General features: G+C 48.5%; 1 protein-coding gene across 1 annotated transcript in view; it reads left to right on the plus strand.

Moving 5' to 3' along the window:
* The window catches only part of LOC130296605 (serine/threonine-protein kinase 4-like), a 98,281-nt gene that overhangs the window by 15,421 nt on the left and 64,916 nt on the right, over nt 1-17,944 (plus strand). Inside the window, exons 3-4 of the mRNA XM_056548317.1 lie at nt 1,915-2,043; nt 15,134-15,248. Of these exons, the coding sequence (XP_056404292.1) occupies nt 1,915-2,043; nt 15,134-15,248 (244 nt within the window). The remainder of the gene's footprint in view (nt 1-1,914; nt 2,044-15,133; nt 15,249-17,944) is intronic.

Consider the following 17,944-nt stretch of genomic DNA (forward strand, 5'->3'; position numbering starts at 1 on the left):
GAAATGTGATATTCCATTCCTTCCATGTCATACTACTTTGAAGATATCAGGGCGGGGTGCTCACAATGGAGAACTGGAGAAACTGGTGATGCTTCTGCAAGTAGACTTTGTACTTTGTTATAGAGCTCGTACACTTGCCGAATGTGCGCCCACAATGAGATGATCTTCCTGGATTATGTCTGTAAGAGGCCTACCTTTTTTGGCGGCAGATCCTCTGTGCTACTGCGGTAAAGCATGGATCCACGCCAAGGAGCGGGGTCTAACAAGCCCCTGATTCTTCACCCTTAAAGCGGTACTCCGGTGGACAACTTTTTATTTTTTAATGAACTGGTGCCAGAAAGTTAAACAGATTTGTAATTGACTTCGATTTAAAAATCCTAATCCTTTCAGTACTTATTAGCAGCTGTATACTACAGAGGAAATTCTTTTCTTTTTGAATTTCTTTTCTGTCTGACCACAGTGCTCTCTGCTGACACCTCTGTCCGTGTCAGGAACTGTCCAGAGCAGCATAGGTTAGCTATGGGGATTTTCTGCTGCTCTGGACAGTTCCTGATATGGGCATCAGGTGTCAGCAGAAAGCACTGTGGACAAGACAAAAAAGAAATTCAAAAAGAAAAGAATTTTCCTCTGTAGCATACAGCTCCTAAAAAGTACTGGAAGGGTAAAGATTTTTTAATAGAAGCAATTTGCAAATCTGTTTAACTTTCTGGCACCAGTTCATTTAAGAAATAGGTTTTCCACCGGAGTACCCCTTTAACCCCTGTGAGGAGGTATGGACTTTTGTGATGTGGATATATCGTAGAAGAGAAGGATGTAGCAGTGTCAGGTCACAGGTCATAGCAGGCAATGGACAGTAAAATAGTCAACAAGGCGGGGTCAAAAACAGGAGAAGCAGGAAAGAGTCCCATTATGCAGCAGGAATGATGGAGCCCCCAATAGCTTTTAGATGTTGTTTATACCTGGGGTGTCTTGTTTTAAGAAATACAGTGGTCCCTCAAGTTACAATATTAATTGGTTCTGGGACGACCATTGTATGTTGAAACCATTGTATGTTGAGACCAGAACTCTATGGAAACCTGGTAATTGGTTCTAAAGGCACCAAAATGTCATCCAAAAATAGGAAAAAGGGAGAATTAAAGAAAAATAAGTAGATAACTAATATAGATAAAGCAAATCCTCACATATAAAAGTAAGAAAGATCTGCTGGGAGCTGTAAATCACTGTCTATGTCAGTGTTTCCCAAGCAGGGAGAACTCCAGCTTTTGCAAAACTACAACTCCCAGCATGCCCGGACAGCCAAAGGCTGTCCGGGCATGCTGGGAGTTGTAGTTTTGCAACAGCTGGGGGCACCCTGCTTGGGAAACACTGGTCTATGTAGAGGACAGGAGCTTCTTCAGGGTCCTGTACAGTACACGAAATGTCCTAAAAAAAAAAAAAGTAATGGAGTCGCCCTCACCTGGTGTCCAAAGGAGCAGGTAACCCTGGGACAGGTAAAGAGTACAGAACATGTAATACCTCCCTGTACTGTAGGGGGCGCTACCAGACATCAGTCAGTGCATACGCTTCAGTAATACAGGGGTTTTACCAGTAAATGCCCCTTTTGCTTGGTCGGTCCTTCCGGCCATTGACATGTTTCACAGATCTGGACTGTCCGTACATTGTATGTTGAGTCTGGTTTCAACTTACGATGGTCCAGAAAAGACCATTGTATGTTGAAACCATTGTATGTTGAGGCCATTGTAAGTTGAGGGATCACTGTAGTGAAGACAGATCCCTGATAGAGAAGAACGTAAAAGCTTTGAATGATTTATTTTGTGACAATAGAACCCATTACCCATGATATCTTGTGGTACATCGCAGATTCCAAGCTCGGCCATCTAACGCATGTCGTGATGTGTGTCTGTTCTTCCTTAGGTCTTATGGCAGTGTATTTAAAGCAATACACAAAGAGACAAGCCAGATTGTGGCCATTAAACAGATTCCTGTGGAGTCGGACCTACAGGAAATAATTAAGGAGATCTCCATCATGCAGCAGTGTGACAGGTATATACAGTTCATCAAAAATATAAAAGCTGATTTAATGCCTGCCCCTCTATAAGCAGATCACCCCTTTATCCGACCAATGTTTTTTTGGAACAAATTGTTCACCCCTTTGGAAAGACCAAAAATTGAAATAATACCCATTCCGAATCATCCGGATGCACATCTGCACTGCGTTGCATCATTAAACTGGAGCAAGAAGGAGGAGGAGACTTCGGGAACATCAGGGGGAAGATGCTGCCAGAATCGTGCTGCGTCATTGGAGATGAGAGGGTAGGAGCATTTACCCCACCAGTGAGCATTATTGGGTACAAAGCAGGAAGAGGGAGGTTGTCAAGGACAGGGAGGGTGCAGCCTATATCATTGTGAAGAGGAGCTATGTTAGGGATTATGAATGGGGTGGTTGCCATGCTGGGAACCAGGGATGAGAGAGAAAGCCATTTTGAGGACCAAAAATTAGAGGTAGAGCCATGATGGGGACCAGGAATGAGATTGGGGAGCCGTGCTAGGGTCAATGGAAACCAACACATAAAAGGGCCATGCTGAGGACTAGGAATAGGTTTAAAAACCATGCTGGGGACCAGGAATAAAATAGGGAGTCATGCAGGGGACCAAGAATAAGATGGGAAGCCATACTGGAGACTAGGAATGAGATGGGGAGCAGCGGTGGTCTAGGAATAAGAGGGGGAGCAGCGGTGGTCTAGGAATAAGATGAGGAGCTATGCTGTGGTCTAGGAATGAGATGGGGAGTAGCGGTGGTCTAGGAATCAGATGGGGAGCCATGCGGTGGTCTAGGAATGAGATGGGGAGCAGCGGGGGTCTAGGAATAAGATGGGGAGCCATGCTGTGTATTAGGAATAAGATGGGGAGCTATGCTGTGGTCTAGGAATGAGATGGGGAGCAGCGGGGGTCTAGGAATGAGATGGGGAGTAGCGGTGGTCTAGGAATAAGATGGGAAGCCATGCGGTGGTCTAGGAATGAGATGGGGAGTAGCGGTGGTCTAGGAATAAGATGAGAAGCCATGCTGTGATCTAGGAATGAGATGGGGAGCCATGCTGTGGTCTAGGAATGAGATGGGGAGCAGCGGTGGTCTAGGAATAAGATGGGGAGCCATGCTGTGGACTAGGAATGAGATGGGGAGCAGCAGTGTTCTAGGAATGAGATGGGGAGCCATGCTGTGGACTAGGAATGAGATGGGGAGCCATGCTGTGTATTAGGAATGAGATGGGGAGCCATTCTGTGTATTAGGAATGATATGGGGAGTCATGCTTGTCACGATGCCGGCTGGCAGGAGGTGGATCCTCTGTGCCAGAGAGGGATTGGCGTGGACCGTGCTAGTGGACCGGTTCTAAGTCACTACTGGTTTTCACCAGAGCCCGCCGCAAAGTGGGATGGTCTTGCTGCGGCGGTAGTGACCAGGTCGTATCCACTAGCAACGGCTCAACCTCTCTGGCTGCTGAAGATAGGCGCGGTACAAGGGAGTAGACAGAAGCAAGGTCGGACGTAGCAGAAGGTCGGGGCAGGCAGCAAGGATCGTAGTCAGGGGCAACGGCAGGAGGTCTGGAACACAGGCTAGGAACACACAAGGAAACGCTTTCACTGGCACAATGGCAACAAGATCCGGCGAGGGAGTGAAGGGGAAGTGAGGTATAAATAGGGAGTGCACAGGTGAACACACTAATTGGAACCACTGCGCCAATCAGCGGCGCAGTGGCCCTTTAAATCGCAGAGACCCGGCGCGCGCGCGCCCTAGGGAGCGGGGCCGCGCGCGCCGGGACAGGACAGACGGAGAGCGAGTCAGGTACGGGAGCCGGGATGCGCATCGCGAGCGGGCGCCACCCGCATCGCGAATCGCATCCCGGCTGGAGACGGTATCGCAGCGCACCGGGTCAGTGGAGCTGCCCGGAGCGCTGCGGTAGCGAGAGTGAAGCGAGGTCCGGGGAGGAGCGGGGACCCGGAGCGCTCGGCGTAACAATACCCCCCCCCTTGGGTCTCCCCCTCTTCTTAGAGCCTGAGAACCTGAGGAGCAGACTTTTGTCTAGGATATTGTCCTCAGGTTCCCAGGATCTCTCTTCAGGACCACAACCCTCCCAATCGACCAGGAAAAAGGTTTTCCCTCTGACCTTCTTGGAGGCCAGTATCTCTTTAACGGAGAAGATGTCCGAGGAGCCGGAAACAGGAGTGGGAGAAACAAACTTGGGAGAGAAACGGTTGATGATAAGTGGTTTAAGAAGAGAAACGTGAAAGGCATTAGGAATTCGAAGAGAAGGAGGAAGAAGAAGTTTGTAAGAGACAGGATTAATCTGGCACAAGATTTTGAAAGGACCAAGATAGCGTGGTCCCAATTTGTAGCTAGGGACACGGAAGCGGACATATTTAGCGGAGAGCCATACCTTGTCTCCAGGAGAAAAAATGGGGGGAGCTCTTCTTTTTCTATCAGCAAACTTCTTCATGCGTGATGAAGCCTGTAAAAGAGAATTTTGGGTCTCTTTCCATATGGTGGAAAGATCACGAGATATTTCATCCACAGCGGGCAAACCAGAGGGCAAGGGAGTAGGGAGGGGGGGAAGAGGGTGACGGCCGTACACCACAAAAAATGGGGATTTGGAGGAGGATTCAGAGACTCTGAAGTTATACGAAAATTCGGCCCATGGTAGAAGATCTGCCCAGTCATCCTGGCGGGAGGAAACAAAATGGCATAAATAATCACCCAGGACCTGGTTAATTCTTTCTACTTGCCCATTGGATTGAGGATGATATGCAGAGGAAAAGTTTAATTTAATCTTGAGTTGTTTACAGAGAGCCCTCCAGAATTTTGACACGAATTGGACGCCTCTATCCGAGACGATCTGCGTGGGCAACCCGTGAAGACGAAAAATGTGTACAAAAAATTGTTTTGCCAACTGAGGCGCTGAAGGAAGACCAGGAAGAGGGATGAAATGTGCCATCTTGGAGAATCGATCAACGACCACCCAAACAACAGTGTTGCCACGGGATGGGGGTAAGTCTGTAATAAAGTCCATACCAATCAGAGACCAAGGCTGTTCGGGGACAGGCAGAGGATGAAGAAGAGCAGCGGGCTTCTGGCGAGGAGTCTTATCCCGGGCACAAACAGTGCAGGCTCGTACAAAATCCACAACATCCGTCTCCAGAGTCGGCCACCAATAGAAACGAGAGATGAGTTGCACGGATTTCTTGATACCCGCATGACCTGCGAGATGGGAGGAGTGACCCCATTTGAGGATTCCGAGGCGTTGGCGTGGAGAAACGAAGCTCTTCCCTGGAGGAGTTTGCCTGATGGAGGCTGGAGAAGTGGAGATCAGGCAGTCAGGGGGGATGATGTGTTGCGGAGAGAGCTCTACTTCCGAGGCATCCGAGGAACGAGAGAGAGCATCGGCCCTAATGTTCTTATCGGCAGGCCGAAAGTGAATTTCAAAATTAAATCGGGCAAAGAACAGAGACCACCTGGCCTGGCGAGGATTCAGCCGTTGGGCAGACTGGAGATAGGAGAGGTTCTTGTGATCGGTGTAAATAATAACTGGAAATCTTGATCCCTCCAACAGATGCCTCCATTCCTCAAGTGCTAATTTAATGGCTAGAAGCTCTCGGTCCCCGATGGAGTAGTTCCTCTCAGCCGGAGAGAAGGTCCTAGAAAAAAACCCACAAGTAACAGCATGCCGGAAGAATTTTTCTGTAGAAGGACCGCTCCAGCTCCTACAGAGGAGGCATCAACCTCCAATAGGAAGGGTTTAGATGGGTCAGGTCTGGAGAGCACGGGAGCCGAAGAAAAGGCAGACTTGAGCTGTTTAAAGGCGTCTTCCGCTTGAGGAGGCCATGACTTAGGATTGGCATTCTTTTTGGTTAAAGCCACGATAGGAGCCACAATGGTGGAAAAATGTGGAATGAATTGTCTGTAATAATTGGCGAACCCCAAAAAACGTTGGATAGCACGAAGTCCGGAGGGGCGTGGCCAATCTAAGACGGCAGAGAGTTTGTCTGGATCCATTTGTAGTCCCTGGCCAGAGACCAAGTATCCTAGGAAAGGAAGAGATTGACATTCAAACAGACATTTCTCCATTTTGGCATAAAGTTGATTGTCACGAAGTCTCTGAAGAACCATGCGGACATGCTGGCGGTGTTCTTCTAGGTTGGCAGAAAAAATCAGGATATCGTCCAGATATACAACAACACAGGAATATAAGAGATCACGAAAGATTTCATTAACAAAGTCTTGGAAGACGGCAGGGGCGTTGCACAGGCCAAAGGGCATGACCAGATACTCAAAGTGTCCATCTCTAGTGTTAAATGCCGTTTTCCATTCATCCCCCTCTCTGATGCGGATGAGATTATAGGCACCTCTTAAGTCCAGTTTGGTAAAGATGTGGGCACCTTGGAGGCGATCAAAGAGTTCAGAGATGAGAGGTAGGGGGTAGCGGTTTTTTACAGTGATTTTATTAAGACCGCGGTAGTCAATGCAAGGACGTAGAGAGCCATCTTTTTTGGACACAAAGAAAAATCCGGCTCCGGCAGGAGAGGAAGATTTGCGGATAAAGCCCTTCTTTAAATTTTCCTGGATATACTCAGACATAGCAAGAGTCTCTGGGACAGAGAGAGGATAAATTCTGCCCCGGGGTGGAGTAGTACCCGGGAGGAGGTCAATAGGACAGTCATAAGGCCTGTGAGGAGGTAAAGTCTCAGCTTGTTTTTTGCAAAAAACATCCGCAAAGTCCATATAGGCCTTAGGGAGACCGGTTACAGGAGGCACCACAGGGTCACGGCAGGGAGTACTGGGAACCAGTTTAAGACAGTCCTTGGAACAAGAGGGGCCCCAACTCTTGATCTCCCCAGTGGACCAATCCAGGGTAGGGGAGTGGTGTTGAAGCCAGGGTAGTCCAAGGAGAATTTCGGAAGTGCAATTGGGGAGGACCAAGAACTCAATTTTTTCATGGTGAGATCCGATGCACATTAGGAGGGGCTCCGTGCGGAAACGTATGGTACAGTCCAATCTTTCATTGTTAACACAATTGATGTAGAGAGGTCTGGTGAGACTGGTCAGCGGGATGTTGAACCTGTTGGTGAGAGAGGCCAAAATAAAATTTCCTGCAGATCCGGAATCCAAGAAGGCCATAGTAGAGAAGGAGAAGGTAGAGGCAGATACCCGCACAGGCACAGTAAGACGCGGAGAAGCAGAGTTGACATCAAGGGCTGTCTCACCTTTGTGCGGGGTCAGCGTACGTCTTTCCAGGCGGGGAGGACGGATAGGACAATCCTTCAGGAAGTGTTCGGTACCGGCACAGTACAGGCAGAGATTCTCCATGCGGCGTCGTGTCCTCTCTTGAGGTGTCAGGCGAGACCGGTCAACCTGCATAGCCTCCACGGCGGGAGGCACAGGAACGGATTGCAGGGGACCAGAGGAGAGAGGAGCCGGGGAGAAAAAACGCCTTGTGCGAACAAAGTCCATATCCTGGCGGAGCTCCTGACGCCTTTCGGAAAAACGCATGTCAATGCGAGTGGCTAGATGAATGAGTTCATGTAGGTTAGCAGGGATTTCTCGTGCGGCCAGAACATCTTTAATGTTGCTGGATAGGCCTTTTTTAAAGGTCGCGCAGAGGGCCTCATTATTCCAGGATAGTTCTGAAGCAAGAGTACGGAATTGTACGGCGTACTCGCCAACGGAAGAATTACCCTGGACCAGGTTCAACAGGGCAGTCTCAGCAGAAGAGGCTCGGGCAGGTTCCTCAAAGACACTTCGAATTTCCGAGAAGAAGGAGTGTACAGAGGCAGTGACGGGGTCATTGCGGTCCCAGAGCGGTGTAGCCCACGACAGAGCTTTTCCAGACAGAAGGCTGACTACGAAAGCCACCTTAGACCTTTCAGTAGGAAACTGGTCCGACATCATCTCCAAGTGCAGGGAACATTGAGAAAGGAAGCCACGGCAAAATTTAGAGTCCCCATCAAATTTATCCGGCAAGGATAGTCGTAAGCCTGAAGCGGCCACTCGCTGCGGAGGAGGTGCAGGAGCTGGCGGAGGAGATGATTGCTGAAGCTGTGGTAGTAGCTGCTGTAGCATCACGGTCAGTTGAGACAGCTGGTGGCCTTGTTGCGCTATCTGTTGTGACTGCTGGGCGACCACCGTGGTGAGGTCGGCGACAACTGGCAGAGGAACTTCAGCGGGATCCATGGCCGGATCTACTGTCACGATGCCGGCTGGCAGGAGGTGGATCCTCTGTGCCAGAGAGGGATTGGCGTGGACCGTGCTAGTGGACCGGTTCTAAGTCACTACTGGTTTTCACCAGAGCCCGCCGCAAAGCGGGATGGTCTTGCTGCGGCGGTAGTGACCAGGTCGTATCCACTAGCAACGGCTCAACCTCTCTGGCTGCTGAAGATAGGCGCGGTACAAGGGAGTAGACAGAAGCAAGGTCGGACGTAGCAGAAGGTCGGGGCAGGCAGCAAGGATCGTAGTCAGGGGCAACGGCAGGAGGTCTGGAACACAGGCTAGGAACACACAAGGAAACGCTTTCACTGGCACAATGGCAACAAGATCCGGCGAGGGAGTGAAGGGGAAGTGAGGTATAAATAGGGAGTGCACAGGTGAACACACTAATTGGAACCACTGCGCCAATCAGCGGCGCAGTGGCCCTTTAAATCGCAGAGACCCGGTGCGCGCGCGCCCTAGGGAGCAGGGCCGCGCGCGCCGGGACAGGACAGACGGAGAGCGAGTCAGGTACGGGAGCCGGGATGCGCATCGCGAGCGGGCGCCACCCGCATCGCGAATCGCATCCCGGCTGGAGACGGTATCGCAGCGCACCGGGTCAGTGGAGCTGCCCGGAGCGCTGCGGTAGCGAGAGTGAAGCGAGCGCTCCGGGGAGGAGCGGGGACCCGGAGCGCTCGGCGTAACAATGCTGTGTATTAGGAATGAGATGGGGAGTCATGCTGTGTATTAGGAATGAGATGGGGAGCTATGCTGTGGTCTAGGAATGAGATGGGGAGCTATGCTGTGGTCTAGGAATGAGATGGGGAGCTATGCTGTGGTCTAGGAATGAGATGGGGTGCAGCAGTGTTCTAGGAATGAGATGGGGAGCCATGCTGTAGTCTAGGTATGAGATGGGGAGCCATGCTGTGTATTAGGAATGAGATGGGGAGCCATTCTGTGTACTAGGAATGATATGGGGAGTCATGCTGTGTATTAGGAATGAGATGGGGAGTCATGCTGTGTATTAGGAATGAGATGGGGAGCCATGCTGTGTATTAGGAATGAGATGGGGAGTCATTCTGTGTATTAGGAATGAGATGGGGAGCCATGCTGTTGTCTAGGAATGAGATGGGGAGCTATGCTGTGGTCTAGGAATGAGATGGGGAGCCATGCTGTTGTCTAGGAATGAGATGGGGAGCTATGCTGTGGTCTAGGAATGAGATGGGGAGCTATGCTGTGGTCTAGGAATGAGATGCGGAGCTATGCTGTGGACTAGGAATGAGATGGAAAGCCATGCTGTAGTCTAGGTATGAGATGGGGAGCCATGCTGTAGTCTAGGTATGAGATGGGGAGCCATGCTGTGTATTAGGAATGAGATGGTAAATAGCTATCCCCCTATTTAAAGGGACCTTCTGCTTGATGGCGGGTCCCACCTCTGGTATACACACCTATCGGGGAAAGAAATGGTCTACCTTCTCTCCTCCTGGCTTCTACAGCATTGGCCATTGTGCCTTTTCTCTCCCAATAGGTAATGGTCCCAAAGGTGGAGGAAGCAAGAATAGTGCCCAATATAGATCAGGGATTCCGGATTCCTCTACACTTTGCTGTATATATAGTGTCTTCAGAATAAAGGCAGCCTTTTCTGCAGCCTCTAATGTGTAAGGAATATAAGGAATTATGTAAAAGTCTACTGAACGGGCCGTTGTGGAGCTTTTCATGTTTTATTGTTGACTTGCTAAGACATCCATCCTCTTTTCCTGCAGATCTGCCATTCAGCTAGTGAAGCTGGTTATATACCTAAAGGATCGGCCCGGCAGCTATCTCCTCTGACCTCCCATAAACTTACATGTTTATTCATAAAGGGAGATGTGACAAGCGGCTGCACCTTCTTAACGCCCAACACAACATAGGATCAGACATGTTGAAATCTATTTATTATTTGTCATCACGCCCCCTCCCATAGACATGAATGGAGGGGGCGTGACGTCACGTCCCCAGTCGCGGAATGCGGGTGCTGCAGGGAGACCGCGGGGGTCTCAGCAGCGGGCCCCTGACCATCAGACATCTTATCCCCTATCCTTTGTATAGGGGATAAAATGTTTTTGCCCGGAATACCCCTTTAATATATGGGATTTCCTAATAGGGAGTAGTTTGTGCCTAGTTTTCCCATCGGCCCCAAGTGTTTCTTCATATTTCTGGAGTGCGGAGGAGTCTATGGAGAGAATGCTGTCAGGACTCGGGGGATCCGGGGCTCTTACAATATTAAAGCTGCCTGAATTATTAAGCCTTGACCTTTTTATACAGCCAAGTGATTTCCTCATTTAAATTAGTTTCCTGTGAATTCACTTTCTACTCTCCTCATGCGGAATGTTACTGTGCAGAGAGATGTGGGACTTGTATCTGAGGTGGGTGTGTTGGATCACTTTTCAGTCGGCCGACACGTGTCCTGGTTTTTCCAGGACAAACTCTGATCTTACATTTTTAATGCTTAACTGCTTCTCCAGAATGTAGATGAACCAATTCCTGTACGGGCCGACACTAATTGCCATGTCATGTACCGTCCCTAACCAGTGCAATGGCACAGAAAGAGTTGTCGGAAAGAAGTCTGATAATGCTCTGACATCTACTCACCAGCCGCTTTATTAGTCACTCCTGTTCAGTTGCTTGTTAACACATATATCAGCCAAAAAAAATCACATGGCAGCAACTCCATGCATTTTGGCATGTAGACACGATCAAGACAACTTAAAGGGGTACTCCGGCGCTAAGACATCTTATCCCCTATATAAAGGATAGGGGATAAGATGTCTGATCGCGGGGGTCCCGCCGCTGGGGACCCCCGTGATCTTCCACGCCGCACCCTGTTAGAATCAGCCCCCGGAGTGTGCTCGCTCCGGGTCTGATTACTGGCGAGCACGGGGACAGAGCATAGTGATACGATACATATCGCGATACACGTCTGACGATACGATATAACGCGATATATCCCGATTCTGTTTACGGGACGATATATATTGCAATATATCCCGATTCTGTCTCAAAAACAATGTCTTTTACACTTTTTATTAAAACTTTTTTTTTTATAAACTTTATTAGACTTTTAGGAGGAATCATTAGATTCCTCAGACAGATGATTAGAGTTCTATTGAACTCCATTGATCTGCAATCCATTGATAGAGCCTAGTCAAGCCAGGCTCTATCAATGACAGAGCCACGGGACAGCAGGAAGCAGAGGTAAGCCCTCCGGCTACCTCCACAGTGGATCGCCCGCCCGCGATCGCACTGCGGGGGGCGATCCAGCCCACCAGGGAGCATTCACAGATCCCTTTAGATGCCGCTGTCATCGTTGACAGTGGCGATCTAAAGGGTTAATAGCCAGCCGCGGCGATCGCCGCATGCTGGCTATTAGCGGCGGCCCCCAGCTACTGAAAACAGCTGGGGGCTGCAGAGTATGGAGCGGGCAGGAGTCCAGAGCCCGCTGCATACAGACTGCTGAGCGCCGCATGCTGGAAATTAGCGGCGGTAATGCATCAGTGGCCCCCAGCTACTGAAATCAGCCAGGGGCCACAGAGTACGGAGCGGGCACGAATCGGAAGCCCACTCCATACACCCAGAGTGTTGCCGCGCTTGTCAGGTCCGGCCCTGCTTGCACGAGCCGGAAAAATTCACCTGCCCGGCGCCCGGAATTCCACATCCCTAAAAGGATCGATTCAAAAATATTTTGAATCGATTCAGTATCGCCAAATGAAAAATCGAGATAATCGAGTGAATCGATTTTTTTTTTTTTACACCCCTAATACACTGAGCACAAGCAGGGCCCTGTACACTGAGGACATGCAGGGCTCTGTACACTGAGGACATGCAGGGCTCTGTGCACTGAGGAAAAGCAGGGCTCTGTGCACTGAGGACAAGTAGGGCTCTGTGCACTGAGGACAAGCAGGGCTCTGTGAGCTGAGGACAAGCAGGGCTCTGTGAGCTGAGGACAAGCAGGGCTCTGTGAGCTGAGGACAAGCAGGGCTCTGTGAGCTGAGGACAAGCAGGCCTCTGTGAGCTGAGGACAAGCAGGGCTCTGTGAGCTGAGGACAAGCAGGGCTCTGTGCGCTGAGGACAAGCAGGGCTCTGTGCGCTGAGGACAAGCAGGGCTCTGTGCGCTGAGGACAAGCAGGGCTCTGTGCGCTGAGGCTCTATGACATGCTCCCGGCTCACACAGCCCTGCTTGTCCTGCCCACACTTTTGGTATTTGGTCTCCTCATAGAGACACACAGGCAATATCTGCAGGTACAGCATTTTTTCACCAAAAATGTACACCTTTTTAACAAATGTATATTACAAATATGCATATAATGGTATTATCTACATTATATACATATATAAAAAAAAGTTTTTGCCCTGTGTGTATATATACAGAGCAGCACTATTCCTGGACTTTATATAACTTGTATTTGGAATTTTCTGCAGATTCCTGCTCTGCAGGCTTCATCTATAATTTGCAGTTCTCCCAGAGCTGGTGGGCAAAGCTCCCCTTCCCACTCCATAGACTCGTATTGGCTTGGCTTGCAGACACAGGGCAAAGCTGAGTTGGCATTCAGAATGGGATACAGACTCACAGTAGAGAAGGGACAGGGAAGAAGCTTGATAACAGTAGAACAAAGAGTTTTTGTTCAAAAATATATTTTACAAAGTTTCTTATATTTGCCTGTACTTTTTATCTATGCAAAGTTTGTTCAGATGGCAGTGCCTATTTAAAGTGTACTTGTCGTCACCAAAAACTTTTTATATAATGTAGATAATACAATTATATGTATATTTGTAATATACATTGATTAAAAAATATGTATATTTATGGGTCAAAAAATGCTGTCCCTGCAGCTATTGTCTGTGTGTCTCTATGAGGAGTCCAAATACAGGAAGTGAGGGTAGGACAAGCGGGGCTCTGTGCAGGCTCCTGGCTTGTCAATCATCCTCATGTGTGAGCCCCATAGCATGTCACAGAGCCGCCTCACTGCACAGAGCCCTGCTTGTCCTCACTGTACAGAGCTCTGCTTGTCCTTACTGTACAGGCCCTGCTTGTCCTCGCTGTACAGAGCCCTGCTTGTCCTCGCTGTACAGAGCCCTGCTTGTCCTCAGTACACAGAGCCCTGCTTGTCCTCAGTGTACAGAGCCCCGCTTGTCCTCAGTGTACAGAGCCCTGCTTGTCCTCAGTGTACAGAGCCCTGCTTGTCCTCAGTGTACAGAGCCCTGCTTGTCCTCAGTGTACAGAGCCCTGCTTGTCCTCAGTGTACAGAGCCCTGCTTGTCCTCAGTGTACAGAGCCCTGCTTGTCCTCAGTGTACAGAGCCCTGCTTGTCCTCAGTGTACAGAGCCCTGCTTGTCCTCAGTGTACAGAGCCCTGCTTGTCCTCAGTGTACAGAGCCCCGCTTGTCCTCAGTGTACAGAGCCCCGCTTGTCCTCACTGCACAGAGCCCCGCTTGTCCTCAGTGTATAGAGCCCCGCTTGTCCTCAGTGTACAGAGCCCCGCTTGTCCTCAGTGTACAGAGCCCCGCTTGTCCTCAGTGTACAGAGCCCTGCTTGTCCTCAGTGTACAGAGCCCCACTTGTCCTGCTCATAGAGACACAAAGGAAATAGCTGCAAGGACAAAATTATATGGTACATATTTTTTAACCAATGTATATTACAAATATACATATAATGGTGTTATCTACGTTATATAAAATATTTTGTTGATGACAGGTATACATTAAGCATGCATTACTAATAGAGGGATTTTCTGAAGATCAAAAACCGAGGGGTATTTCCATTTATGATAATCTAAAGAAAATACTATTACAACTGTTTCGCTTCTAGTATTTTACTGTATTTTGAGGACAGGAGTCCTGTGACCCCATTTGGTAGATTCACAGTAGCCATCATTAGTTTGTCCCAATGAATTGAATAGATCGGTGGCTGCACATGCATACAGCTTTCTTCAATAATCTCTGTAGGAGTTATGGAAAAAGCTGAGAAAGTAGAGGACCAGAGGTGAGACCAACACCACATGTACAGTATTTTGCGCAGATTTAATGCGCAGGATTTTCTGCTGCAGATTCCAATGTAAAGTAAATGACTGGACACAGCTTCAAATCTTCGCAAGAATACTGTACGTGTGAATAGACCCTAAAGGGATATTCTGGCCATCAACCTATTATCCCCTATCCAAAGGATAGAGGATAAGATGTCAGATCGTGGGGGGGGGGAGGGGCCTGCCGCTGGGACCCACCGCGATCTCCGTGCAGCACCCGGCATTCTGTGCCGGGCTGCTGCTCCAATCTCGGAAACCTCTAAGTTTTTGGGATTGTCACACCACGCCCCCTCATGATGTCACGCCACGCTCCCTCGTGACGTCACGCCACACCCCCTCAATTCATGAAGTTAGGGGGCGTGGTGTGACGTCACAAGGGGGCGTGGTGTCACATCTCCAATCCCGGAATCTGAGGTTTCTGAGATTGGAGCAGCAGCCCCGGCACAGAATGCCGGGGGCTGCACAGAGATCACGGGGGTCCCAGCGGCAGGAACAACATGATCAGACATCTTATCCCCTATTTTTTGGATAGGGGACAAGATGACTTTGGCTGGAATCCCCCCTTTAATATGCATCTTCCTACATGCCTCCTTCAGATCCTCCTTTTTCCTATAAACCTCATATTTTTCCCTCCATCATTGATTTTAGCTGTTCGTTGCTCCTTTACTTCTTCACGGCAGCTTTATATGTCTTCTCAGTTGCTCACCTCTCACGGGCAATTCAGCTATCCTCCTATCTGCAAAATGGTGGTCCTTTCGGTCTCTTCCTCTCTGTGAAGTATAAGAGTCTTCAATGTCAAGTGCCGCCTGTTAAACTATATATTAACTACTCTTTTTTTTTCAGCCTCCATGTTGTGAAGTATTATGGCAGCTACTTTAAGAACAGTGACCTGTGGATTGTTATGGAGTATTGTGGAGGGGGATCTGTGTCTGACATCATCCGACTACGGAAACAGACTGTAAGTGCAATATATGCTAAAAGGGATTGTCCAGGAATAGAAAGCCAGAGCTTATTCCTTCTAAAAACATTGCCACCCCTGTCCTTAGGTTGTGTGTAGTGTGACAGCTTTTCTCCATTCACTTCAATGGAACTGAGCTGCAATACCAAAAAAAGACTGATTACAGAGGTGGTGCTGTTTATTTATTTTTATTTTTTTAAAGAAATCAGATTTTTTTCTAATCCTGGATAAGCCCTTTATGGGTCATTGGATTACTGTCTGAAGGACAATGCAATTATTTGTATTCTCCAAAGTTTTGTTTTAAAATGTCTTTTATTAGTTTTTTTTACAAACAAAATAATATCAATCATAAATGTTCCAATTGATGCAGTGAAAATGACAACAAAAAATTCTAAATATCCGAAATCACCCTGGGGTTACTTACCTATCTTTATTGTCCACACGCAACTGTAGGTGTTGTGCTCAAAGAGAAACACCTAAGGGTAAGCAGCCCATTTGTTTCATTATCACACAATATTCCATAGCGGTCTTCACTAGAGGTGCATCCTGGTGTTTCCCTTCTTTCTTTTTACTTAAAATTTTGTATGTGATCGGTGTTCCTAATTCCTCCAGTCTATAGATATAGTCCACTCTGGTTATCCATTCATTTACAGTAGGTGCTAATTTGGATTTCCAGGATTTAAGTAGTATGACTTTAGCTACTGAAAATAGAATTCTAGGAAATATCTGAGATCTAGATGAAATGGAGCTGGGAAACACGTAGTAAAATCGATTCGGTTTGGAAGGGAATATTCTAAGTGTCATTATGGTTTACCTTCTGGTGAACCTGCAACCAAAAACCGTGGGGCAGTGCTATCACATATGTAAGTGGGTTCCGAATTCACTTTCGCATTTCCAACATGCTTCTGTGTCTTTTGGGTTAAATTTGTGTATTCTAATCTGAAATTTTTTGAAAAACTGCTCTGCAGTTTTTGAGCCAAAGTCAGAAGTGTATTCAAAATGAATGGGATACATCCTTCCTGCTGGATCCACTTCTGGCTTTGGCTCAAAATCTGCACTGGCAGTTTTTCAAAAAGAGCCAGAAAAAAACCCTATGTTAAAACCTAGCCTAACTTTATAACTACACTGCTCCGAAAAAATAAAGGGAACACTTAAACACAATGTAACTCCAAGTCAATGACACTTCTGTGAAATCACACTGTCCTCTCAGGAAGAACACTGCTTGACAATCAATTTCACATGCTGTTGTGCAATTGGAACAGACAACAGGTGGAAATTATAGGCAATTAGCAATACACCACCAATAAAGGAGTGATTCTGCAAGTGGGGACCACAGACCACTTCTCTGTTCCTATGCTTCCTGGCTGATGCTTTGGTCACTTTTGAATGCTGGCGGTGCTTTCACTCTAGTGGTAGCATGAGACGGAGTCTACAACCCACACAAGTGGCTCAGGTAGTGCAGCTCATCCAGGATGGCACATCAATGCAAGCTGTGGCAAGAAGGTTTGCTGTGGCTTAGTGTCCAGAGCATGGAGGTTTTAACAGGAGACAGGCCAGTACATCAGGAGATGTGGACGAGGCCGTAGGAGGGCAACAACCCAGCAGCAGGACCACTACCTCCGCCTTTGTGCAAGGAGGAGCAGGAGGAGCACTGCCAGAGCCTTACAAAATGACCTCCAGCAGGCCACTCAAATGGTCAGAAACAGACTCCATGAGCGTGGTATGAGGGCCCGACATCCACAGGTGGGGGTTGTGCTTACAGCCCAACACCGGGCAGAACATTTGGCATTTGCGAGAGAACACCAAGATTGGCAAATTCGCCAATGGCGCCCTGTGCTCTTCACAGATGAAAGCAGGTTCACACTGAGCACATGTGACAGACCTGACAGAGTCTGTAGATGCCGTGGAGAACGTTCTGCTGCCTGCAGCAAACTCCAGCATGACCGGTTTGGCGGTGGGTCTGTAATGGTGTGGGGTGGCATTTCTTTGGGGGGGGTCGCACAGCCCTCCATGTGCTTGCCAGAGGTAGCCTGACATTGGGTACCGAGATGAGATCCTCAGACCCCTTGTGAGACCATATGCTGGTGTGGTTGGCCCTGGGTTCCTCCTAATGCAAGACAATGCTAGACCTCATGTGGCTGGAGTGTGTCAGCAGTTCCTGCAAGAGGAAGGCATTGATGCTATGGACTGGTCCGCCCGTTCCCCAGACCTGAATCCGATTAAGCACATCTGGGACATCATGCCTCGCTCCTTCCACCAACGCCACATTGCACCACAGATTGTCCAGGAGTTGGCGGATGCTTTAGTCCAGGTCTGGGAGGACATCCCTCAGGAGACCATCCTCCACCTCATCAGGAGCATGCCCAGGCATTGTAGGGAGGTCATACGGGCACGTGGAGGCCACACACACTACTGAGCCTCATTGTGACTTGTATTAAGGACATTACATAAAGTTGGATCAGCCTGTAGTGGGGTTTTCCACTGTGATTTTGAGTGTGACTCCATATCCAGACCTCCATGGGTTGATACATTTGATTTCCATTGATAATTTTTGAGTGATTTTGTTGTCAGCGCATTCAACTATGTAAAGACGAAAGTATTTCATACGATTAGTTCATTCATTCAGATCTAGGATGTGTTATCTTAGTGTTCCCTTTATTTTTTTGAGCAGTGTATTTTCCCTTAATCTAACACAT

Source organism: Hyla sarda, chromosome 12, assembly GCF_029499605.1.
Source record: "Hyla sarda isolate aHylSar1 chromosome 12, aHylSar1.hap1, whole genome shotgun sequence".
Classification (NCBI taxonomy): Eukaryota; Metazoa; Chordata; class Amphibia; order Anura; family Hylidae; genus Hyla; species Hyla sarda.